Raw genomic sequence first — 25,578 nt, 5'->3', positions numbered from 1 at the left:
TGGACCAGCAGGGGCCGGTACAGCTCTCCCTACTGATGCGTTTTCAACACCCCAGTACAAACCAGTAAGCACCAGTATGGCCCTACAGGCTGCTGGGGCTGTACATGGCCCCAGTACACACCAGTATAGGCCAGTACAGCCCTCCCCACTGCTCCCAGTCCCTCCCAGTGCTCCCAGTATCTGCTGCAGGTGCTCGGCCCGCTGCCCTCCCCGCTGCTCCCAGTCCCTCCCAGTGCTCCCAGTATGCCCAGTACCTGCCGCAGGTGCCCCCGCTTGCAGCCGTGCTCGGCCCGCTGCCCTCCCCGCTGCTCCCAGTCCCTCCCAGTGCTCCCAGTATGCCCAGTACCTGCCCCCGCTTGCAGCCGTGCTCGGCCCGCTGCCCTCCCCACTGCTCCCAGTCCCTCCCAGTGCTCCCAGTATGCCCAGTACCTGCCGCAGGTGCTCCCGCTTGCAGCCGTGCTCGGCCCACTGCCCTCCCCACTGCTCCCAGTGCCTCCCAGTGCTCCCAGTATGCCCAGTACCTGCCGCAGGTGCTCCCGCTTGCAGCCGTGCTCAGCCTGCTGCCCTCCCCGCTGCTCCCAGTCCCTCCCAGTGCTCCCAGTATGCCCAGTACCTGCCGCAGGGTGCTCCCGCTTGCAGCCGTGCTCGGCCCGCTGCCCTCCCCACTGCTCCCAGTCCCTCCCAGTGCTCCCAGTATGCCCAGTACCTGCCGCAGGTGCTCCCGCTTGCAGCCGTGCTCGGCCCGCTGCCCTCCCCACTGCTCCCAGTGCCTCCCAGTGCTCCCAGTATGCCCAGTACCTGCCGCAGGTGCTCCCGCTTGCAGCCGTGCTCGGCCCGCTGCCCTCCCCACTGCTCCCAGTCCCTCCCAGTGCTCCCAGTATGCCCAGTACCTGCCGCAGGTGCTCCCGCTTGCAGCCGTGCTCGGCCCGCTGCCCTCCCCACTGCTCCCAGTCCCTCCCAGTGCTCCCAGTATGCCCAGTACCTGCCGCAGGTGCTCCCGCTTGCAGCCGTGCTCGGCGTGGTGCTGCTCCTCCCGCAGCTGCAGCAGCCCCCGCAGCGCCGCCCGCTGCCCCCCCGCCTCCGCCGACTTGCTGCCGCTGTCGAGGGGGGGACACCCCAAATTAAGGGACACCCCCGCTTTGGGGGCACCCCCTCAGCCCCCCCAAAAACCGCGGGGGGGGGTCAGGGTTTTGGGGTGCCCCATGCGGGAGGTTTGGGGGGGCAGCCAGCAGCATTTTGGGGCTGGGTGGCTTTTTGGGGGGGGGGGGGCAGGTTTTGGGGACCCCCAGTTGGGGACAAGGTGGTTTGCATGCCCCCCCCCCCCGATTTTGGGGTCCCCTGCGTTCATTTGGGGGGGGCCCTGGTGTAATGGAGGGAGCAGGGTTCACTTTGGGGGTGCTGGGGCACCCCGTTTGGGGGGCCTACCTGCTCTTGTGGTGCTTACGGAAGATTTGGGGGTACCCCAGGATTTTGGGGGGCACCACGATTGCTTTGGGTACCCCCAGGGCTCTCCGGGGAGAGCACCGTGGTTTTGGGGGTGCCCCCTTTTTGGGGTCCCCCTTTTCGGGGTCCACCTGCTCTCACCCTCTTAATTTGCTGCTCCAGATCCCTGGGAGAGTGAGGGGGGGGCAGTCTGGGGGTGCCAGCACCATTTTTTGGGGGGGGCAAAGGAATTTGGGGGTCCCCCCCAGCCGATTTGGGGTCCCAGAGCATTCTGGGGGACCCCCAGGGCTGGTGCTGGGGTGACCCCACTTTTTGGGGTGCCCTTTTTGGGGGCTCCACCCGCTCTCTGCCAGTTAATCCCTGGGAGAGTGGGGGGTACTTTGGGGGTGCCAGCACAATTTGGGGGGGGTCCCAAAGTAATTTTGGGGTCCCCCAGTCAATTTGGGGCCCCAGAGCATTTTGGGGGACCCCCAGGGCTGGTGCTGGGGTGACCCCACTTTTTGGGGTGCCCTTTTTGGGGGCTCCACCTGCTCTCCCCCTCTTTGCTAGTTAATCCCAGGAGAGTGGGGGGCACTTTGGGGGTGCCAGCACCATTTTTTTGGGGGGCAAAGGAATTTGGGGGTCCCCCCCAGCCGATTTGGGGGTCCCAGAGCATTTTGGGGGACCCCCAGGGCTGGTGCTGGGGTGACCCCTCTTTTTAGCCTACCCCTTTTTTAGAGCCAAAGGCTCTTTGCCGCTCCCCCCAGCCGGCTGCCTTGAACCGGGGCGGCTTTGGACCTGTGGGGTTTGATTTTGGGGGGGGCCCCAGGAGAGATTTTGGGGTGCTGGGGGGGGGGTGTCTGGGTTTGGGGGTGCCGGGTTTTGGGGTCCCACCTGGCTGCCAGGCGCTTGTGCAGAGCCACCAGCTTCTTGACGTGCTTCTTGCGCAGCTCCTTCAGCTCCCGGTACTGCTGCTTCAGCAGCTTCACGTACGCCTTGTGCTGCCGCAGCTCCTCCACCGACTGCGGGGACACCTCTGGGGGGGGCAATTTGGGGGTTCGGGGGGGTCCCCAAAATTCTCGGGGGGGTGCACAAAAATTTGGGGGACCCCCCATGACCCAAAAATGGGGGGTTGCAGCTCTCCAGGGGCACCCTGGGTCTCACTGGATGCCCTATGTTCTCCCATAGCAATAAATGGAAAAGGATTTGGGGGTCCAGGGGGAATTTGGGGGTTCAGGGGGTCCCCAAAACTCCCCGGGGGGAGCACAAAAATTTGGGGGACCCCCCCATGACCTGAAAATGGGGGCAACAGCTCTCCAGTGCACCCTGTGTCTCATTGGATGCCCTATGTTGCCCCATGGCAGTAAATAGGGGGAATGTGGGGGTCCAGGAGAAATTTGGGGGGTTCAGAGGGAGATTTGGGGGTTCGGGGGGTCCCCAAAACTCCCCAGGGGGGCACAAAAATTTGGGGGACCCCCCATGACCCAAAAATGGGGGCTACAGGTCTCCAGGGGCATCCTGTGTCTCACTAGATGCCCCATGTTGCCCCATGGCAATAAATGTGGGGGAATTTGGGGGTTCAGGGGGAATTTGGGGGTTCGGGGGGGGTCCCCAAAACTCCCCGGGGGGGCACAAAAATTTGGGGGACCCCCCACAACCCAAAAATCAGGGCTACAGCTCTCCAGGGGCACCCTGGGTCTCACTGGATGCCCTATGTTCTCCCATAGCAATAAATGGAAAAGGATTTGGGGGTCCAGGGGGAATTTGGGGGTTCAGGGGGAATTTGGGGGTTCAGGAGGGGTCCCCAAAACTCCCCGGGGGGAGCACAAAAATTTGGGGGACCCCCCCATGACCCGAAAATGGGGGCAACAGCTCTCCAGTGCACCCTGTGTCTCATTGGATGCCCTATGTTGCCCCATGGCAGTAAATAGGGGGGAATGTGGGGGTCCAGGAGAAATTTGGGGGTTCAGAGGGAGATTTGGGGGTTCGGGGGGTCCCCAAAACTCCCCAGGGGGGCACAAAAATTTGGGGGGACCCCCCATGACCCAAAAATGGGGGCTACAGGTCTCCAGGGGCATCCTGTGTCTCACTAGATGCCCCATGTTGCCCCATGGCAATAAATGTGGGGGAATTTGGGGGTTCAGGGGGAATTTGGGGGTTCGGGGGGGGTCCCCAAAACTCCCCGGGGGGGCACAAAAATTGGGGGACCCCCCACAACCCAAAAATCAGGGCTACAGCTCTCCAGGGGCACCCTGGGTCTCACTGGATGCCCTATGTTCTCCATAGCAATAAATGGAAAAGGATTTGGGGGTCCAGGGGGAATTTGGGGGTTCAGGGGGGGTCCCCAAAACTCCCCAGGGGGCACAAAAATTTGGGGGACCCCCCATGACCCGAAAATGGGGGCTACAGCTCTCCAGTGCACCCTGTGTCTCATTGGATGCCCTATGTTGCCCCATGGCAATAAATAGGGGGGAATGTGGGGGTCCAGGAGAAATTTGGGGGTTCAGAGGGAGATTTGGGGGTTCGGGGGGGGTCCCCAAAACTCCCCAGGGGGGCACAAAAATTTGGGGGACCCCCCATGACCCAAAAATGGGGGTTACAGCTCTCCAGGGGCACCCTGGGTCTCACTGGATGCCCTATGTTCTCCCATAGCAATAAATGGAAAAGGATTGGAGGTCCAGGGGGAATTTGGGGGTTCAGGGGGAATTTGGGGGTTCAGGGGGTCCCCAAAACTCCCCGGGGGGAGCACAAAAATTTGGGGGACCCCCTCATGAGCTGAAAATGGGGGCAACAGCTCTCCAGTGCACCCTGTGTCTCATTGGATGCCCTATGTTGCCCCATGGCAGTAAATAGGGGGGAATGTGGGGGTCCAGGAGAAATTTGGGGGTTCAGAGGGAGATTTGGGGGTTCGGGGGGGGTCCCCAAAACTCCCCAGGGGGGCACAAAAATTTGGGGGACCCCCCATGACCCAAAAATGGGGGCTACAGGTCTCCAGGGGCATCCTGTGTCTCACTAGATGCCCCATGTTGCCCCATGGCAATAAATGTGGGGGAATTTGGGGGTTCAGGGGGAATTTGGGGGTTCAGGGGGGTCCCCAAAACTCCCCGGGGGGCACAAAAATTTGGGGGACCCCCCATGACCCAAAAATGGGGGTTACAGCTCTCCAGGGGCACCCTGGGTCTCACTGGATGCCCCATGTTCTCCCATAGCAATAAATGGAAAAGGATTTGGGGGTCCAGGGGGAATCTGGGGGTTCAGGGGGGGTCCCCAAAACTCCCCAGGGGGGCACAAAAATTTGGGGGACCCCCCATGACCCAAAAATGGGGGCTACAGGTTTCCAGGGGCATCCTGTGTCTCACTGGATGCCCTATGTTGCCCCATGGAAATAATGGAAAAGAATTTGGGGGTCCAGGGGGGAATTTGGGGGTTCAGGGGGTCCCCGAAACTCCCCGGAGGGGCACAAAATTTGGGGGACCCCACAGCCCTCAAACAGGGGCTACAGCCACCATAAACCACCCCTGGGATCGTTTTGGGGGGCCCCCTGGACTGGAGATGTAGGGGACCCCCCCAGGTATTGGGGTTGCAGCTGGGGGGGCCCCCCCAAATCAAGGGGGGCCCCCCCCAAATCTTACCTGTGAGGACGCTGGCGATGAGGTCATCCCTCTGCCCTGGGGGGGGGGAGAAAATAAGGGGGGGCCCCATGGGGGTTGGGTGTCCCGCCCTCCTTTAGCACCCCCACATTTTGGGGGGGCCCCCCCCAGAGCTGGGAGCCCCCCCCGGGGGAGGGGAAAGAAGAACTTGGGGGGCCCCAAGGGGAGGAGAGGATTTGGGGGACCCCCCTTACCCCAACACCTGGGCTGTGGTTTTGGGGGTCCCCGGGGGGGGACTTGGGGGACCCCCCCCCACCCCAGTGCCTGGTCTGGGGTCTTGGGGGGCCCAGGGGGGGATTTTGGGGGGGCCCCCCCTTCACCTGGGCTGGGCTTTTGGGGGGGCACAGGGGAGGATTTTTGGGGGCCCCCCCTTGACCTGGGCTGGGCTTTTGGGGGGGCCCAGGGGGGGATTTTGGGGGCCTCCCCCTTTCACCTGGGCTGGGCTTTTTGGGGGGCCCCAGGGGGGGATTTTGGGGACCCCCCCCCCCTTACCTGGGCTGGAGACAGTGGGGGGCCCGGGGGGGGGCACCCCGGGGGTGGGGGGGGGCCGGGGTTCTGGTGGGGGGTCGGCGGCCGCGTCCCCTCGCGCCCCCCCCAGGCTCTCGCGGGGCTTCTCGGGGCTCTCCTGGGGAGAGAAGTGGGGTTCAGGGGCCCCCCAAATCCTCCGTGACCTCCCCAAGCCCCCCCCCGGGCCCCCCCAAATCCTCCATGCCCCCCCCCAAACTCCCCTGACCCCCCCAAACCTCCAGCCCCCGCCCCAGCCATCCCAGCCTCTTCAAGACCACCTCAACCTCCCCCCAAGGACCCCCCAAAATCCATCACAGCCCCCCAACACCCCTGTGCCCCCCCAAACCCCCTTGGGGCCCCCCCTAAACGCCCTTGGGGCCCCCCAAAACCCCCTTGGGGCCCCCCCCAAAACCCCTTGGGGCCCCCCCAAATCCTCCACATCTCACACCGTAAATGCTCCCACCCTCATCCATCCCAGCCCCCCAAAATCACTTGAACCTCCCCTAAACCTGCCCCAAGGCCCCCCAAAAGCCTCTGTGACCCCCCCAAGAGCCCCCCCAAACCCACTGGGGCCCCCCCAAACCTTTGGGACCCCCAAAGACCCCTTGGGGCCCCGTCAAACCCTCCATGACACCCCAAAATCCTCCAGCCCCTGCTCATCCATCCCAGCCTCAAGACCACCTCAACCTCCCCTAAAGTGATCCCAAGGACCCCCCCCAAAACCTCCGTAACCCCCCCAAAGCTCCCCCAGGGGCCCCCCCAAACCCCCCAGGGCCCCCCAAAACCCTCGGGGGCCCCCCCAAAAATTCTTGGGGGGGCCCCCCCCCTTACCTCGCCGTCCCCCATGAGGGCGGCCAGCCGCCGGGCGCGCTGGTCCATCAGGCTGACGTGTTTGATGGGGTTGATCAAGGCCTCAGCGTAATCTGGGGGGGGCCACGAGATTTGGGGGTGACCAGGGGAAGGGGCCCCCCAAAATCCAAGGGGGGGTCCCCCCAAAAAAGGGGAGAAATCCCCCCAAAAAAGGGGAGCCCCCGCTTAAAATGGGAGCACCCTGAGAAAGGAGTAATAGGGCAACAGGGAGCTGCCACGTTGACGCCGGCAGGTGTGACCCCCCCAAAAAATTGGGGGACCCCTCCAAAATGGGGGGACCCCCAACATGGGAGGCACCCCAGAAATGAAAGAAATGGGGGCACCCCAAAAATGGGGGGGGGGCAAATGTGGGGTAGCCGAAAAATGAGGGGAATTGGGAGCACCTCAAAAACAAGGGGGGGGGCAAAAATGAGGCACCCCAAGAATGGGGGAAATGGGGGGCACCCCAAAAAGGAGGGGCACGCCAAAAATGGGGGGAAGCTCCTAAGTGGGGGTACCCCAAAAATGAGAAATACTCAAAAGTGGGGGCACCCCAAAAGGAGGGACACCCCAAAAATGGGAGAGACCCCTCAAAAGAGAATAGCGCAGGAATGAGACACCCCCAAAAATGGGGGGCAGCCAGTAAGCGAGGGACACCCCCCGAAATGGGCACCCCAAAAATGGGCTCACCCAAAAAAAGCAGGGGACCCCTCAAAAAGCACAGGGAACAGGGAACCCCCCAAAAATGAGGGGGGACCCCAAAAGACAGAGCAGATCTTCACAAGAGGGCGCTGCCCCCCCACAGCCCCCCCCGACTTTTGGGGTACCCCCTCGAAAAGCAGGGCCCCCCCAAAAAAAGCACATGGGACCCCCCAAAAAGAGGGGGACCCCCCCCCCCCCCAAAAAAGAGTCAGACCCTCACAAACGAGTCCTGGGGTTGCCCTGAACCCTGGCCAGCAGTGAGCCCTGGGGGTGCTGCCCCCCCCCAGCTCCCCCAAACTTTTGGGGGATCCCCCCCAAGCAGCCCCCCCCCAAAGTAGAGGGGACCCCAAAAAAGAGGGGAGACCCCTCAAAATGGGGTCAAACCCCCACAAATTTGTGCTGGGTTGCTCTGATTTGATCCAGCACCGAGTCCTGGGAGTGCTGAGCCCTCCCAGCCCCCCCAACTTTTGGGGTGCCCCCCCCCCCAAAAGCAGAGGGAACCCCCCATAAAGAGGGGGAAACCCCCCCAAAATGGGGGGAACCCCCCAAAAGAAGGGGAAACCCCCCCAAAATGGGGGTCAAGTCCTCCCAAACATCTGCTGGGGCTGCCCCATATCCAGGCAGTGCGGAGCCCTGGGGGTGCTGCCTCCCCCCAACCCCCCCCAACTTTGGGGGACCCCTCAACTCCCGAGGGCCCCCCCCTCAAAAAGCACAGGGGGCCCCCAGAAAGAGGGGGGACCCCCAAAAACGGGGTCAAACCCTCACAAACGCACGCTGGGGCTGCCCCAATCTTCACCCTGGGGGTGCTACCCCCTCCCCCCCCCGGGTCTTGGGGGTTCCCCTGGGTTTTAGTCCGTCCCCTCTCGTGTTTTGGGGACCCCCCCCATGGGTTTTGGGGACAACCCCCCCCCCCGGGTTTGGGGGGCCCCCCCGCACCCTGGTGGCCGTGGGGGACGTAGTCGCAGGCCTGGGTGTGGAGCAGGAGGGCGGGCAGGCAGAGCGGCTGGTTGCTCTCGTTGCGCAGGCAGACGTAGTGGTAGCCTGGGGGGGAACAAGATGGCGGCTGGGGGGGGGGGGGGGCCTGGAATGGGGGGGCCCCCCCCAACAAGGCCCTGCACCCCCAAACCTGCCCCTGGGGACAGCCCCCCCCATTGCTCTAGTGATGGGGCTGCAGGGCATTGTGGGTAGGCCCAGGCCCCTGTTGCCATGGTAACAGGCTGCATGCAGGGCATTGTGGGTAGGCCTGACCCCTGTTGCTGTGGTAACAGGCTGGGTGCAGGGCATTGTGGGTAGGCCCAGGCCCCTGTTGCCACAGTAACAGGCTGAGTGCAGGGCATTGTGGGTAGGCCTGACCCCTGGTACTGTGTTAACAGGCTGGGTGCAGGGCATTGTGGGTAGGCCCAGGCCCCTGTTGCCATGGTAACAAGCTGCATGCAGGGCATTGTGGGTAGGCCTGACCCCTGTTGCTGTGGTAACAGGCTGGGTACAGGGCATTGTGGGTAGGCCTCAGCCCCTGTTGCCACAGTAACAGGCTGGGTGCAGGGCATTGTGGGTAGGCCCACGCCCCTGTTGCCATGGTAACAGGCTGCATGCAGGGCATTGTGGGTAGGCCCAGGCCCCTGTTGCCACAGTAACAGGCTGAGTGCAGGGCATTGTGGGTAGGCCTGACCCCTGTTGCTGTGGTAACAGGCTGGGCGCAGGGCACTATGGGTAGGCCCTACACCTCTATGGGCCATGCTACCATGGCAACAAGTCCTGCGGGGCATTGTGGGAAGGCCGAATCCCCCTGTTGCCACGGTAACAGGCCGGCAGCGGAGCATCACGGGTAGGCCCGGCACCCCCAGCTCCCCGGCCCCATGGCGGCCTGCCTAGGCCCGACCCCGTGGGGCTGCCCCCCCCCCCCCGCCATGGGGACACCCCCCCCCCGGCCATGGGGACCCCCCCCCGCCATGGGCCCCCCCTCACCGGAGCGCAGGGTGGCCACGGGCAGGACGCGGTGCCCCAGGAAGCGTCCCCCCTCCTCGTAGGCGGCCACACGCAGGGAGGCCAGGGAGGGCAGCACCACCTGGGGGGGCACCCGCCTCAGCACCTCCCAGTGCTCCCAGTGCCCCCCCAGTGCCCTCCCCGCTGCTCCCCGGTGCCCCCCAGAACCTCCCAGTGCCTCCCACTGCTCCCCAGTGCCTCCCAGTATCTCTCCAGTGCCCCCCAGAGCCTCCCAGTGCCCCCCAGCACCTCCCAGTGTCTCTCCAGTGCTCCCCAGAGCCTCCCAGTGCCTCCCACTGCTCCCAGTGCCCTCCCCGCTGCTCCCCAGTGCCTCCCAGAGCCTCTCAGTGCCCCCCTAGCACCTCCCACTGTTCCCAGTGCCCCCCCAGTGCCCTCCCCACTGCTCCCCAGTGCCCCCCAGCACCTCCCACTGCTCCCAGTGCCCTCCCCACTGCTGCCCAGTGGCCCCCAGCGCCTCCCACTGCTCTCAGTGCCCTCCCTGGTGCTCCCCAGCGCCTCCCAGTGCCCCCCCAGCACCTTCCAGTGCCTCCCACTGTCCCCAATGGCCTCCCAGTGCCCTCCCAGTGCTCCCAGTGCCTCCTAAGTTCCCTCCCAGTGCCTCCCAGTCCCCCCAAGTGACTCCCAGTGCCCTCTAGTTCCCTTCCAGTCCCTCCCGATCCTCTCCCAGTGCCTCCTAATCTCTCCCAGTTCACCCCAGTTCCCTTCCAGTTCCCATGAGTGCCTCTCAGTTCACCCCAGTGCCCCTCAGTCCCTCCCAATCCCCTCCCACTCCCTCCCAGTCCCTTCCCCGTAACTCCCAGTTTAGCACCCTGTGGAAGAGGAAGGGCTCCTCATCCCAGACGGGGTTGAAGGGCTTCCCCAGTCCCTCCCAGTCCCTCCCAGTGCCCCCAGTTTAGCACCCTGTAGAAGAGGAAGGGTTCCTCATCCCAGACGGGGTTGAAGGGCTTCCCCAGTCCCTCCCAGTCCCTCCCAGTGCCCCCAGTTTAGCACCCTGTAGAAGAGGAAGGGTTCCTCATCCCAGACGGGGTTGCAGGGCTTCCCCAGTCCCTCCCAGTCCCTCCCAGTGCCCCCAGTTTAGCACCCTGTAGAAGAGGAAGGGTTCCTCATCCCAGACGGGGTTGCAGGGCTTCCCCAGTCCCTCCCAGTCCCTCCCAGTGCCCCCAGTTTAGCACCCTGAAGAAGAGGAAGGGCTCTTTGTCCCAGACGGGGTTGAAGGGCTTCCCCAGTCCCTCCCAGTCCCTCCCAGTGCCCCCAGTTTAGCACCCTGTAGAAGAGGAAGGGTTCCTCATCCCAGACGGGGTTGAAGGGCTTCCCCAGTCCCTCCCAGTCCCTCCCAGTGCCCCCAGTTTAGCACCCTGTAGAAGAGGAAGGGTTCCTCGTCCCAGACGGGGTTGAAGGGCTTCCCCAGTCCCTCCCAGTCCCTCCCAGTGCCCCCAGTTTGGCACCTTGTGGAAGAGGAAGGGCTCCTCGTCCCAGAAGGGGTTGAAGGGCTTCCCCAGTCCCTCCCAGTCCCTCCCAGTGCCCCCAGTTTGGCACCTTGTGGAAGAGGAAGGGCTCCTCATCCCAGACGGGGTTGAAGGGCTTCCCCAGTCCCTCCCAGTCCCTCCCAGTGCCCCCAGTTTAGCACCCTGAAGAAGAGGAAGGGTTCCTCATCCCAGACGGGGTTGAAGGGCTTCCCCAGTCCCTCCCAGTCCCTCCCAGTGCCCCCAGTTTGGCACCTTGTGGAAGAGGAAGGGCTCCTCGTCCCAGACGGGGTTGAAGGGCTTCCCCAGTCCCTCCCAGTCCCTCCCAGTGCCCCCAGTTTGGCACCTTGTGGAAGAGGAAGGGCTCCTCGTCCCAGACGGGGTTGAAGGGGTTCCCCTGGCAGGGCCGGGTGCGGAACCGGCGCCGCGTGTCCACCGGCAGCCCGAAGACGTCCACCTCCACGTAGACCCCCCCGCGGCGCTCCGACAGGAACTGCCCCGAGATCACCTGGGGGGGGGGGGGGGGACACCCCGAAATCAGCCCGGCACCCCCAAACCCGCCCCGGCACCCCCACACCTGCCCTGCACCCCCCAAATCCACCCTGGACCCCCCAAACCTGCCCAGCATCCTCAGGCACATCCCGACCCCCCCCCCGATGCTCCGGAAGGAGCTGCCCCGAGATCACCGGGGGGGGGGGACACCCCAAAAATCAGCCGGGCACCCCCAGACTCACCCCTGCACCCCGAAATCCACCCTGGACCCCCCAAATCCGCCCTGGACCCCCCAAACCTGCCCAGCATCCTCAGGCACATCCCGACCCCCCCCAGTGCTCTGAAAGGAGCTGCCGCGGGATCACCTGGGCCGGGGGGGGACCCCAAAATCAGCCGGGCACCCCCAGACTCACCCCAGCACCCCAAAACCTGCCCTGGCACCCCCAAATCTGCCCTGGACCCCCCCAAATCCACTCTGGACCCCCCAAACCTGCCCAGCATCCTCAGGCACATCCCGACCCCCCCCCGGCGCTCCAAAAGGAGCTGCCCCGAGATCACCTGGGCTGGGGGGGGACCCCAAAATCAACCGGGCACCCCCAAACCCACCCCGGCACCCCCAGCCCTGCCCCGGGCCCCCCCAAACTGCCCTGAGGCCCCAGACCCACCCCAGCACCCCCAAACCCGCCCGTGCCCGGGGCGCTGGGGCCCCTCCCCACCTCCCGGGGCAATTTGGGGGGGCTGCAGGGACCCCCCCCCCCCCTTGGAGACATCGGGGGGGGCTGTGGGGACTCCCCACCCCCCAGAGCCGTTTGGGGGGGGCTGTGGGACCCCCCCAGGCAGTTTTGGGGGGCTGTGGGACCCCTCCCCCCTTGGTCGGTTTTGGGGGGCAGTGGGGACCCCTCCCCCTCGCGGTCAGCTTTGGGGGGGCAGTGGAGACCCCTCCCCCCCCGGTCGGTTTGGGGGGGGCTGTGGGAACCCCCCAGTCGGTTTGGGGGGCAGTGGGGACCCCTCCCCCCCGCAGTCGGTTTGGGGGGGGCTGTGGGACCCCCCCGGGCAGTTTTGGGGGGCAGTGGGGACCCCTCCCCCCTGCAATCCGTTCTGGGGGGCTGTGGGGACCTCCCCATCCCCCCCAGTCGGTTTTGGGGGGCAGTGGGACCCCTCCCCCCCCGGATCGGTTTTAGGGGGGCTGTGGGACCCCCCCGGTCGGTTTGGGGGGGCAGTGGGGACTTCCCTATCCCCCCCAGTCGGTTTTGGGGGGGCAGTGGGGACCCCTCCCCCCTGCAATCGGTTTTGGGGGGGCTGTGGGGACCTCCCCATCCCCCCCAGTCGGTTTTGGGGGGGCAGTGGGGACCCCTCCCCCCCCGGTCGGTTTTGGGGGGGCTGTGGGACCCCCCCGGGCGGTTTGGGGGTCCCCGGTCCCACCTGCACCCGCAGGGTGTTGGCCACGATCCCGTCCACCAGGTCCTCGGCGAAGGGGTCGAAGGTTTTGTCCCGGCGCCGCATGAACTCGGGCTTGAGCAGGAGCCCGCAGCGGGCGTTGTACTCGAACAGCCCCAGGTTCAGCTGCATCGGCACGTCTGGGGCGCGCCGGGGGGCAGAGCCGTGGGGCAGGGTCAGCGCCGTGGGGCTGAGCCGGGGGGCAGAGCCATAGGACGGGGTGGGGGGGAGCAGAGCCGTGGTGGGGCTCAGGGGCGTTGGGACTCCAACAGCCCCAGGTTCAGCTGCATTGGCGTGTCTGGGCGTGCCGTGGGGCAGAGCTGTGGGGCAGGGTCAGCGCCGTGGGGCTGAGCCGTGGGGCAGAGCCATAGGGTAGGGGGGCAGAGCCGTGGTGGGGCTCAGGGGCGTTGGGACTCCAACAGCCCCAGGTTCAGCTGCATCGGCGTGTCTGGGATGCGCCGGGGGGCAGAGCCGTGGGGCAGGGTCAGCGCCGTGGGGCTGAGCCGGGGGGCAGAGCCATAGGACGGGGTGGGGGGGAGCAGAGCCGTGGTGGGGCTCAGGGGCGTTGGGACTCCAACAGCCCCAGGATCAGCTGCATTGGCGTGTCTGGGCGTGCCATGGGGCAGAGCCGTGGGGCAGGGTCAGCGCCGTGGGGCTGAGCCGGGGGGCAGAGCCATAGGACGGGGCGGGGGGGGGAGCAGAGCCGTGATGGGGCTCAGGGGCGTTGGGACTCCAACAGCCCCAGGTTCAGCTGCATTGGCGTGTCTGGGCGTGCCGTGGGGCAGAGCTGTGGGGCAGGGTCAGCGCCGTGGGGCTGAGCCGTGGGGCAGAGCCATAGGGTAGGGGGGCAGAGCCGTGGTGGGGCTCAGGGGCGTTGGGACTCCAACAGCCCCAGGATCAGCTGCATCGGCACGTCTGGGGCGCACCGGGGGGCAGAGCCATGGGGCAGTGTCAGCGCCGTGGGGCTGAGCCGGGGGGCAGAGCCATAGGATGGGGCGGGGGGGGGAGCAGAGCTATGATGGGGCTCAGGGGCGTTGGGACTCCAACAGCCCCAGGTTCAGCTGCATCAGCACGTCTGGGGCGCGCCAGGGGGCAGAGCCGTGGGGCAGGGTCAGCGCCGTGGGGCTGAGCCGGGGGGCAGAGCCATAGGGTAGGGGGGCAGAGCCGTGGTGGGGCTCAGGGGCGTTGTACTCGAACAGCCCCAGGTTCAGCTGCATCGGCACGTCTGGGGCGCGCCGGGGGGCAGAGCCGGGGGGCAGGGTCAGCGCCGTGGGGCTGAGCCGGGGGGCAGAGCCATAGGACGGGGTGGGGGGGAGCAGAGCCGTGGTGGGGCTCAGGGGCGTTGGGACTCCAACAGCCCCAGGATCAGCTGCATTGGCGTGTCTGGGCGTGCCATGGGGCAGAGCCGTGGGGCAGGGTCAGCGCCGTGGGGCTGAGCCGGGGGGCAGAGCCATAGGACGGGGCGGGGGGGGGAGCAGAGCCGTGATGGGGCTCAGGGGCGTTGGGACTCCAACAGCCCCAGGTTCAGCTGCATCGGCGTGTCTGGGCATGCCGTGGGGCAGAGCCGTGGGGCAGGGTCAGCGCCGTGGGGCTGAGCCGTGGGGCAGAGCCATAGGGTAGGGGGGCAGAGCCGTGGTGGGGCTCAGGGGCGTTGGGACTCCAACAGCCCCAGGTTCAGCTGCATCGGCGTGTCGGGGCATGCCGTGGGGCAGAGCCGTGGGGCAGGGTCAGTGCTATGGGGCAGGGGCAGCGCCGTGGGGCAGCCTCTAGGAGTCAGAGTGGGGGACTGGGTGCACCATGGGGTGCCCTGGGGCTGGGGGCAGCTAGGGGGTGCAGGGGAACCCCGCTGTGGGGCTGTGCTATGGGTCAGGGCCACGTGGTGGGTCACGCTATGGGTCTGCTGCACCATAGGTTGCACTATGGGTCACGCTATGGGTCCGGGCCACGCTATGGGTCTGGACCACGCTCCGGATCCACGCCACGAGCTGGGGGGCACGGTGGGTTGCGCTCTGGACCGCGCAGCGGGGCTGTGCTATGGGGCGGGGAGGGGAGGGAGGCCGCGCTATGGGTCGGGACCGCGCCGTGGGTCGCGCCGTGGGGCTGACCGAGGGTCTGGAAGTTGAGGGCGGCCATGTGGCAGCCGGCGTTCCAGAAGAGCTGGGGCTGGAAGTTGGAGGAGTCGACGCGGGTGCCCTTGGGGTAGACGCGGCTCAGCTGGCGCTTGTTGTACCTGCGCGTCAAGGGCCACGCGACCCACGGCTGCCCCACGGCTGCCCCATAGCCGCCCCACGCCTGCCCCGTAGCCGCCCCACGCCTGCCCCGTACCGTTTTCATACAGCCCAACCGACCCCACGGCTGCCTCACGGCCCTCCGACCTGCCCTGCCAACGCCACGGCCGCCCCACGGCCGCCCCACGGCTGCCCCATAGCCGCCCCACAGCACCCCAAAACCTGCTTCTGCCCCCTGCCCCCCGCACCCCAAAACCCAGCTGTGCGCCCCCAAACGCCCCCCAAAACTCACTACCCCCCCCGTGCGCCCCAAAACAGCCAGTGCCCCCCAAATGCCCCCCGACTCCTGCCTGCATCCCCTGAATGCACCCCAAAAGCTCCCTATGTCCCCCAAGGGCACCCCAAAACCCCCTAAACACCCCTAAAGGCACCCCAAAACCTGCCTGGATCCCCTGAACGCACCCCAAAATCTCCCATCTCCCCCAAGGGCACCCCAAAACCCCTCACCCCCCCCCAATTCCCCCCAAACCCCCTATGTCCCCCAAGAGCACCCCAAAACCCACCTCTACACCCCAAACGCACCCCAAACTCACCAATGCACCCCAAAACCTGCTTAGAGCCCCTGAACGCACCCCAAAAGCTCCGCTCTCCCCCAAGAGCACCCCAAAACTCACCCCATCCCCCAAATGCACCCCAAAACCCCTCACACCCCCCCAATTCCCCCCTAATTCCCCCAAGAGCACCCCAAAACTCACCTCTACACCCCAAACGCACCCCAAAACCGCTCATACACCCCCCAAATCCCCCCAAGAGCACCCCAAAACCCCTCACACCCCCCCATTCCCCCCCAATTCCCCCTAATTCCCCCAAGAGTACCCCAAAACTCACCCCATCCCCCAAACGCACCCCAAAACCCCTCACCCCCCCCCAATTCCCCCCTAATTCCCCCAAGAGCACCCCAAAACCCCTCTCCCCCCCCCAGTTCCCCCCCCAAACCCCCTAATTCCCCCAGGAGCACCCCAAAACTCACCTCTCCACCCCAAACGCACCCCAAACCCGCTCATACACCCCCCAAATCCCCCCAAGAGCACCCCAAAACCCCTCTCCCCCCCCCAATTGCCCCCCCAAAGCCCCTCTCCGCCCCCCAGTTCCCCCCCAAACCCCCTATTTCCCCCAGGAGCACCCCAAAACCCCTCACCCCCCCCAATTCCCCCCTAATTCCCCCAGGAGCACCCCAAAACTCACCTCTCCACCCCAAACGCACCCCAAACCCGCTCATACACCCCCCAAATCCCCCCAAGAGCACCCCAAAACCCTTCACCCCCCCCAACTGCCCCCCCAAAGCCCCTCTCCGCCCCCCAGTTCCCCCCCCAAACCCCCTATTTCCCCCAAGAGCACCCCAAAACCCCTCACCCCCCCAATTCCCCCCTAATTCCCCCAAGAGCACCCCAAAACCCCTCTCCCCCCCCCAGTTCCCCCCCCAAACCCCCTAATTCCCCCAGGAGCACCCCAAAACTCACCTCTACACCCCAAACGCACCCCAAACCCGCTCATACACCCCCCAAATCCCCCCAAGAGCACCCCAAAACCCCTCACCCCCCCCAATTCCCCCCTAATTCCCCCAAGAGCACCCCAAAACCCCTCTCCCCCCCCCAGTTCCCCCCCCAAACCCCCTAATTCCCCCAGGAGCACCCCAAAACTCACCTCTCCACCCCAAACGCACCCCAAACCCGCTCATACACCCCCCAAATCCCCCCAAGAGCACCCCAAAACCCCTCACCCCCCCCCCAATTCCCCCCCCAAACCCCCTATTTCCCCCAAGAGCACCCCAAAACCCCTCACCCCCCCCAAACCCCCTAATTCCCCCAGGAGCACCCCAAACCTCACCTCTCCACCCCAAACGCACCCCAAACCCACTCATACACCCCCCAAATCCCCCCAAGAGCACCCCAAAACCCCTCACCCCCCCCCCCCAATTCCCCCCCCAAACCCCCTATTTCCCCCAAGAGCACCCCAAAACCCCTCACCCCCCCCAAACCCCCTAATTCCCCCAGGAGCACCCCAAACCTCACCTCTCCACCCCAAACGCACCCCAAACCCGCTCATACACCCCCCAAATCCCCCCAAGAGCACCCCAAAACCCCTCACCCCCCCCCCAACTGCCCCCCCAAAGCCCCTCTCCCCCCCGGGCGGGGCAGGGGCTCCCCCCAGGCCCCCCCGCGCGGCCCCCGCGGCTGCGGATACTCCACGAACTCGAGGGGGCTCTTGGTGAGCTGCTCCAGCCCCCGCGTCTCCACGAAGGACGACATCTCGAAGGCCTTGTTGCGTTCTGGGGGGACCCCCCCGCACCCCAAAATCACCCCGGGGGGTCCCCCAAAACCTTTCCAGGGAGCGAGTGAAGGCTGCGGGCCCCCCCCCCCGCCACCCCCCCCCCCCAAAAGCTTTGGGAGATGCTGCCGAGTCCCACGGGACCCCAAAAAACCACTCAGGGCACCCCAAAACACCCCAGGGCCCCCCCAAACCCCCCCAGGGCCCCCCAAAACACCCCAGGGCCCCCCCAAACCCCCCCAGGGCCCCCCAAAACACCCCAGGGCACCCCAAAACCCCCCCAGGGCACCCCCAACCCCCCCCAGGGCACCCCAAAACCCCCCAACCCCCCTCAAGATGCCCCCAAAACCTTCCCGGAGTCCCCCCCAAACTTCCCAGCCCCCCAAATCCCTGAAATCCCCCCCCCAGGCCCTTTCTCCCCCCCCCCCAATTCCCCCCAGGACCCCCCAAAACCCCTCAGGGTCCCCCCAAATCCCCCCCCGGGCCCCCCCCAATCCCCCCCAGGCCCCTTCCCACCCCCCAGGGCCCCCCCAAAACCCCTCAGGGTCCCCCCAAATCCCCCCCCAGGCCCCTTCCCATTCCCCCAGGACCCCCCCAAATCCCCCCCAGGCCCCTTCCCACCCCCCCAGGACCCCCCCAAATCCCCCCCCAGGTCCCTTCCCACCCCCCAAAACCCCTCAGGGTCCCCCCCAGTCCCCAGGCCCGTTCCCACCCCCCAGAACCCCCCCAAAACCCCTCAGGGTCCCCCCAAATCCCCCCCAGGCCCCTTCCCACCCCCCGGGACCCCCCCAAAACCCCTCAGGGTCCCCCCAAATCCCCCCCCAGGCCCCTTCCCACCCCCCGGGACCCCCCCAAAACCCCTCAGGGTCCCCCCAACCCCCCCCCCCCGAATCTCCAGGGCCCCCCCAAACCCCCCCCCCCAGCCCCCCCAAGCCCCCACTGACTGCTGGCGGCCTGGAAGGACTTGAACTTGACGGGCTCGATGTAGTTGACCAGCGTGGACATCTCCTCGGTGGCCGTCACCTCGCTGCTGGCCGTGCCCTGCGCCCGCTCCCAGCGTCACCCCGGGCCCCCCAATATCCCCCCGGGCCCCTCCCCCCCCAGGGCCCCCCAAACTCCCGGGGTCCCCCCCAAAATCCCGGAGTCCCCCCCCAAACTCCCTGGGTCCCCCCCCCTAAACTCCCTGGGTCCGTCGTCCCCCCCCCCCCAACCCCCCCCAACCCCCCCGAGTCCCTATAAATTTTTGGGGGTTCCCTTAAATCCCCCTGGGGGTCCCCCCCAAAAACCCACGGGGTCCCCCCCCAAACTCACCAGGGTCCCCCCCAAACTTGCCGGGGTAACCCCAAACGGGGTTACCCCAAACTCCCTGGGGTCCCCTCACCCCCCGGGTAACCCCACCCCCGCGCATCCCCCCAAACCCCACCGGGGTCCCCCCAAAAACCCCAGGAGCCCCCCAAAACCTCCCCACCCCCCCAGGGCCCCCTCTGCCCCCCCAAACCCCTCAGGGGTCCCCTAAAACTGCCCAAGGTCCCCCCAAACTCTCAGGACACCCCGACCCCCCCCAACCTTCCCAGATCACCCCAAAACCCCTCACAGCCCCCCCCAAACCCCACAGGGCCCCCCCAAACCCCCTCCGGGCCCCCCCAAAACCGCCCACCTCGTCCGTCGTCGGCTTCTTCATCTCCGGCAGCTCCTCCTCCTCCTCCTCCTCGCTGTCGGCCTCGCGGTCTGGGGCGAGGGGAGAGATTTGGGGGATCCCCTCGCCCCCCAATATCCTCCCGCACCCCCAAACCACCCCCCAGCACCCCCTCAATGCCCCCTGCACCCCCAAATCCCCCCCTGGCACCCCCAAATCCCCACCAGCACCCCCATATCCCCCCTGGCACCCCCAGAATGGCCCCTGCACCCCCAAATCCCCCCCAGCACCCCCTGAATGCCCCCTGCACCCCCCAAATCCTCCCCCAGCACCCCTAAATCTCCCCCTGCACCCCCAAATCATTCTGAGCACCTCCGAACTGCTCTGAGCACCCCCAAATCTCCCCTGGCACCCCCAGAATGCCCCCTGCACCCCCAAATCCTCCTCCAGCACCCCTAAATCTCCCCCGGCACCCCCAAATCGCACCACAGCACCCCCTGAACTCCTCCGGCACCCCCAAATCCCCCCCAAGCACCCCCTGAATGACCCCTGCACCCCAAATCCTCCTGAGCACCCCCAAATCTCCCCCAGCACCCCCAAATCCCCCCCGAGCACCCCCTGAATGGCCCCTGCACCCCAAATCCTCCTAAGCACCCCCAAAATCACCCCCTGGCACCCCCAAATCCCCACCAGCACCCCCAAATCCCTCCAGCACCCCCAAATCCCCCCTGGCACCCCCTGAATTACCTCTGCACCCCCAAATCCTCCTGAGCACCCCCAAATCCCCCCCCAGCACCCCCATATCCCCCCGGCACCCCCAAATCCCTCTGAGCACCCCCAAATCTTCCCCCCGCACCCCTAAATCTCCCCTGGCACCCCCTGAATGCCCCCTGCACCCCCAAATCCTCCTGAGCACCCCCAAAACTCCCCCTGGCACCCCCAAATCCCCCCCCAGCACCCCCAAATCTCCCCCAAGCACCCCCAGAATGCCCCCTGCACCCCTAAATCCTCCTGAGCACCCCCAAATCCCCACCAGCACCCCCAAACCCCACCTGGCTCCCCCAAAACTCCCCCTGGCACCCCCAAATTGCCCCCCGCACCCCCAAACTCACCGATGGATTTCCGGGGTTCACCCAGCTTGGGCCCCTTCTCCTCCCCGTTGGGCACGGGGGGGACCCCACTTTCGGGGTGCTCCGTGAGGGGGGGGCCTGTAGGGGGGCGGGGCCGTGAGAGGGGACCCCAAAGCCCAGCAGTTTGGGGGGGCCAGGTGGTTTTTTGGGGGGGCCTGGAGGGTTTTGGGGGGGCCCGGGGGGGTTTGGGGGGGCACAAGGCAGTTTGGGGGGGCTGTAGGTGCGGTTGGGGGGGCCCCTTGCAGATTTTGGGGTGCTTTGGGGGATGTGGGGGTTCAGGGGCGGTTTGGGGGTGCAGGGGGGAGGTTTGGGGGTGCTGGGGTCGCTGGCACAGGGCTGGAAGGGTTCGGGGTGCAGGGGGAGTTTTTGGGGTGCAGGGAGGGGGGTTGGGATTTCAGGGGTACGTTTGGGGGTACAGGGGGAGGTTTTGGGGTGCAGGGGGAGGTTTGGGGGTTTCAGGGGGAGGTTTTGGGGTGCGGGGGGCGGGGTTGGGGTGCAGGGGGGTTTTGGGGTACCAGGGCGCTGGCGCAGCGCTGGAGCGGTTTGGGGGTACGGGTGGGATTTGGGGATGCAGGGGGGGAGGTTTTGGGGTGCAGGGTGAGGTTTTGGGGTGCAGGGAGGGCTTTTGGGGTGCAGGGCTTGGTTTTGGGGTGCAGGGGGAGGTTTTGGGGTACAGGCTGAGGTTTTGGGGTACCAGGGCACTGGCGCAGCACTGGAGCAATTCGGGGGTACGGGTGGCATTTGGGGATGCAGGGGGCAGGTTTTGGGGTGCAGGGGTTGGTTTTGGGGTGCAGGGCGAGGTTTTGGGGCGCAGGGCTTGATTTCAGGGTGCAGGGGGAGGTCTGGGACTACAGGGGGAGGTTTTGGGGTGCGGGGGGGGGGGGGTACCAGGGCACTGGCGCAGCGCTGGAGCGGTTTGGGGGTACGGGTGGGATTTGGGGATGCAGGGGGGCAGGTTTCGGGGTGCAGGGGAGGTTTTGGGGTGCAGGGGAGGTTTCGGGGTACCGGGGTCGCTGGCGCTGGGCGTTTTGGGGCGCAGGCTGGGGGGGCCGGGGGCCGCCCTCGGGTGCCGCTTCTTGTTCTTCACCAGGATGCGGCCCAGCAGGTCCTGGGGGCTGGGCAGGGGCACCCCCGGCTCCAGCTGCGGCACCCCAAAAAGTCACGGGGGGGGCCCCCCCCAAATCTTCCCCTGTACCCCCAAATCCAGCCTCACCACCCCCAAATTGAGCTCTGCACCCCTAAAATCCAGCCCTGCACCCCAGAATCCGCTCCGGCACCCCTAAATCTTCCCCTGGGGCCCTAAATCTGCACTGTACCCCCAAAACCCAGCCCTGCACCCCCAAACCTGCCCTGCACCCCCAAACCTGCCCTGGCACCCCTCAAATGCAGCTCTGCCCCCCCCAAATCCTCCCCTGCACCCCCAAACCCCTCTCTGCCCCCCAAACCCTCCCCTGCACCCCCAAACCCCCCCTTTGCCCCCCAAAACCCATCCTGCACCCCCAAACTCCCCCCTTTGCCCCCCAAAACCCCCTCTGCACCCCCAAATCCCCCCTCTGCCCCCCAAAACCCATCCTGCACCCCCAAATCCCCCCAAAACCCCCTCTGCACCCCCAAATCCCCCCTCTGCCCCCCCAAACCCCCCTCTGCACCCCCAAATCCCCCCCTTTGCCCCCCAAAACCCATCCTGCACCCCCAAATCCCCCCAAAACCCCCTCTGCACCCCCAAATCCCCCCTTTGCCCCCCCAAACCCCCCTCTGCACCCCCAAATCCCCCCTTTGCCCCCCAAAACCCCCTCTGCACCCCCAAACTCCCCCCTTTGCCCCCCAAAATCCCCTCTGCACCCCCAAATCCCCCCCTTTGCCCCCCAAAACCCCCTCTGCACCCCCAAACTCACCCCTCTGCCCCCCAAAACCCATCCTGCAACCCCAAATCCCCCCCAAAACCCCCTCTGCACCCCCAAATCCCCCCCTTTGCCCCCCCAAAACCCCCCTCTGCACCCCCAAATCCCCCCTTTGCTCCCCCAAACCCCCCTCTGCACCCCCAAATCCCCCCTTTGCCCCCCAAAACCCATCCTGCACCCCCAAACTCCCCCCTTTGCCCCCCTAAAACCCCCTCTACACCCCCAAATCCCCCCCTTTGCCCCCCCAAACCCCTCTCTGCACCCCCAAATCCCCCCCCTTGCCCCCCAAAACCCATCCTGCACCGCCAAACTCCCCCCTTTGCCCCCCTAAAACCCCCTCTACACCCCCAAATCCCCCCCTTTGCCCCCCCAAAACCCCCTCTGCACCCCCAAATCCCACCCTTTGCCCCCCAAAACCCATCCTGCACCCCCAAATCCCCCCCAAAACCCCCTCTGCACCAAATCCCCCCCTTTGCCCCCCCAAAACCCCCTCTGCACCCCCAAATCCCCCCCTTTGCCCCCCAAAACCCATCCTGCACCCCCAAATCTCCCCCAAAACCCCCTCTGCACCCCCAAATCCCCCCCTTTGCCTCCCCAAAACCCATCCTGCACCCCCAAATCCCCCCCAAAACCCCCTCTGCACCCCCAAATCCTCCCCTTTGCCCCCCCAACCCCCCCTGCAACCCCAAATCCCCCCTTTGCTCCCCAAAACCCATCCTGCACCCGCAAACTCCCCCCTTTGCCCCCCTAAAACCCCCTCTGCACCCCCAAATCCCCCCTTTGCCCCCCCAAAACCCCCTCTGCACCCCCAAATCCCCCCTTTGCCCCCCCAAAACCCCCTCTGCATCCCCAAATCCCCCCCTTTGCCCCCCCAAACTGACGGGGTACTTCTCCAGGGGGTCGATGAGCAGCGCGTCCCCGAATATGCTGCGGCAGTACTCGGCCATCTTCGCCTGCTGCTTGGCCCTGGGGGGGGGGGAATATTGGGGTGCTGGGGGGGTCCCCCAAATCCACAGCCCCCCCCAAACCTCCCCCCACCCCAATTTTGGGGTGACAAAGGGGTTGGGAGGGGGGGAGTGTTATCCCTCCCCCTTCAGCATCCCCCCTACTTGCATCCAGCTAGTTTTGGGGGTTCAGGGATGTTTTGGGGGGACCCAGGGGAAGTGGGGGGGGCCCTGAGGGATTTGGGGGTACCCCAGGAATTTTAGGGGACCCTACAAGATTTTTAGAGACCTCTGGAGGGGGGTGTCCCCCCAAATCCCCCCCACGGGATTTGGAGAGACCTCAAGGGATTATGGGGGACCCTGGAGGTTTGGGGGGGGGACCCTGAAGATTTGGGGGGATCCCAGGGGGTTTTGGGGAGACCCTGGAGGTTTGGGGGGATCCCAAGGGGTTTGGGGGGACCCTGAAGATTTTGGGGGGACACCAGGGGGCTTGGGGAGGACCCTGGAGCTTTGGGGGGACCCAAGGGGTTTTGGGGAGACCCTGGAGATTTTGGGGGGACACCAGGGAGTTTTGGGGGGACCCTGAAGATTTGGGAGGAACCTCAGGGGTTTTGGGGGGACCCTAGATATTTGGGGGGGGACCCCTGAAGATTTGGAAGGACCCCAGGGGGTTTTGGGGGGACCCTGGAGGTTTGGGGGGGATCCCAAGGGGTTTGGGGGGACCCTGGAGATTTTGGGGAGGACACCAGTGAGTTTTGGGGGGACCCTGGAGATTTGGGGGGGACCCCAGGGAGTTTTGGGGGGACTCACGAATCCACGTGGTTCTCGAAGGAGAGGATAACGGGGTACGGCGACGTCTTGAAGGCGCTTTCGGCGATGGCCTCGATCACCTCCTGCCCCGCCGGAAAAGGGGGTTCAGGGGAGCACCCCAAAACCCAGGACCCCCCCCCAAAGGGGCTGCGCTGGCCCAGGAGGGAGTTTGGGGGGGACCCCCGGGGTTTTGGGGGGGGTCTTAAAAGGGGCTCTGGGTGCTCAGAGTGGCCCATTGTGGGTGCTGCGGGGACTGGGTGGGTGCTATGGGGCTGGGGCAGTTTTGGGGGGCTCGGGGGGGGTTGGGGGACCCCCAGGTTTTGGGGGGCACCTTAAAGGTGGGGGTCATGATGACGCCATGGGGGATGAAGGGCTGGGGGGGGACCATCGGGTGCTGTGGGGTTGGGGTGGGTGCTATGGGGCTGGGGCAGTTTTGGGGGGCTCAGGGAGTTTTGGGGACCCCCAATTTTGGGGGGGCACCTTGAGGAAGATCTCAGGGGCCAGGATGACACCATGGGCAATGAAGGACTTGGGGGGACCATTGGGTGCTGTGGGGTTGGGGTGGGTGCCGCGGAGTTGGGGTGGGTGCTGTGGGGCTGGGGTAGTTTTGGGGGGCTCAGGGGGGCTTGGGGGACCCCCAATTTTGGGGGGCACCTTGAGGAAGATCTCAGTGCTCATGGTGACACCAAGAAGGATGAAGGTCTTGGGGGGACCATCGGGTGCTGCGGAGTTGGGGTGCGTGCTGTGGAGTTGGGGTGGGTGCTGTGGGGCTGGGGCAGTTTTGGGGGGCTCAGGGGGTTTTGGGGAGCCCCAGTTTTGGGGGGGGGCACCTTGAAGAGGGTCTCAGGGGTCACAATGACACCATGGGCGATGAAGGACTTGGGGGGACCATTGGGTGCTGCAGCCTTTGGGTGGGTGCTGCAGGCTTTGGGTGGGTGCTGTGGGGCTGGGGCAGTTTTGGGGGGCCTTAGGGCAGTTTTGGGGGGCTCAGGGGGGCTTGGGGGACCCCCAATTTTGGGGGGACACCTTGAAGAGGATCTCAGTGCTCATGGTGACACCAAGAAGGATGAAGGACTTGGGGGGGCCGTCGGGTGCTGTGGAGTTGGGGTGGGTGCTGTGGGGCCACGGCAGTTTTGGGGGGCTCAGGGGGTTTTGGGGACCCCCAGTTTTGGGGGGGGCACCTTGAAGAGGATCTCAGTGCTCATGGTGACACCAAGGATGAAGGACTTGGGGGGGCCATCAGGTGCTGCGGGGTTGGGGTGGGTGCTGTGGAGTTGGGGTGGGTGCTGTGGGGCTGGGGCAGTTTTGGGGGGCCTTAGGGCAGTTTTGGGGGGCTCGGGGGGGTTTGGGGGACCCCCAGTTTTGGGGGGGCACCTTGAAGGGGATCTCGGTGGTCATGGTGAAGCCGTGGGTGATGAAGGGCTCCTCGTCGGGGGGCCGCCCCTTCCAGCAGTCGAGCTCGATGCAGCGGCAGCCGCTCAGCAGGACCTGCCGGTACATCTCCACCGAGGAGGCCCCCGTCAGCTGCCCCGCTGGGGGGCCGGGGGGGTCAGGGGGGGGGAGCCGGGGCACCCCAAAACCGGGGCACCCCCCCCACTCCCCCCTGCACCCCCAAACCGCCTGCACCCTCAAACCCCCCACCCCAGGGACCCGCCTGACACCCTCCAGGGACCTCTAAGTGCTCCATGGACCCCCCCCAGCCCATGGACCCCCCAATACTGCAGGGACCCCCCAATACTGCAGGGACCCCCCGATACTGCAGGGACCCCCCCAAGGCCCCCAATACCTCAGGGACCCCCCCCAGCACCCCAATACTTCAGGGACCCCCCAATACTGCAGGGACCCCCCCAATATCTCAGGGACCCCCCCCCCAGCCCCCCAATACTTCAGGGACCCCCCAATTCTGCAGGGACCCCCCCAATATCTCAGGGACACCCCCCCCAGCCCCCCAATACTTCAGGGACCCCCCAATACTGCAGGGACCCCCCCAGCCCCCCAATACTTCAGGGACCCCCCAATACTGCAGGGACCCCCCAATATCTCAGGGACCCCCCCCAGCCCCCCAATACTGCAGG

At 66.1% G+C, this 25,578-nt stretch overlaps 1 protein-coding gene across 1 annotated transcript; it reads right to left on the bottom strand.

Moving 5' to 3' along the window:
* Positions 1 to 613: 613 nt before the first annotated feature.
* Positions 614 to 25,037, bottom strand: LOC142403418 (1-phosphatidylinositol 4,5-bisphosphate phosphodiesterase beta-3-like; the record flags this gene model as incomplete). Its single annotated transcript, XM_075489657.1, has 18 exons — positions 24,878 to 25,037; positions 23,504 to 23,586; positions 22,631 to 22,715; positions 20,854 to 20,989; positions 19,831 to 19,926; positions 18,740 to 18,810; positions 18,027 to 18,123; positions 16,999 to 17,083; positions 14,632 to 14,756; positions 12,512 to 12,666; positions 10,944 to 11,105; positions 9,096 to 9,195; positions 8,067 to 8,171; positions 6,411 to 6,502; positions 5,565 to 5,697; positions 5,055 to 5,090; positions 2,317 to 2,458; positions 614 to 1,097 (listed from the first exon to the last, which is right to left on the bottom strand). Coding segments are annotated over exons 1-18 (2,313 nt in total), but the record flags the coding sequence as incomplete, so codon positions are not given.
* Positions 25,038 to 25,578: the final 541 nt, after the last annotated feature.

Source organism: Mycteria americana, unplaced genomic scaffold (genome assembly GCF_035582795.1).
Source record: "Mycteria americana isolate JAX WOST 10 ecotype Jacksonville Zoo and Gardens unplaced genomic scaffold, USCA_MyAme_1.0 Scaffold_258, whole genome shotgun sequence".
NCBI classification, from domain to species: Eukaryota; Metazoa; Chordata; class Aves; order Ciconiiformes; family Ciconiidae; genus Mycteria; species Mycteria americana.
This window is presented reverse-complemented; position numbering and strand designations above follow the sequence as displayed.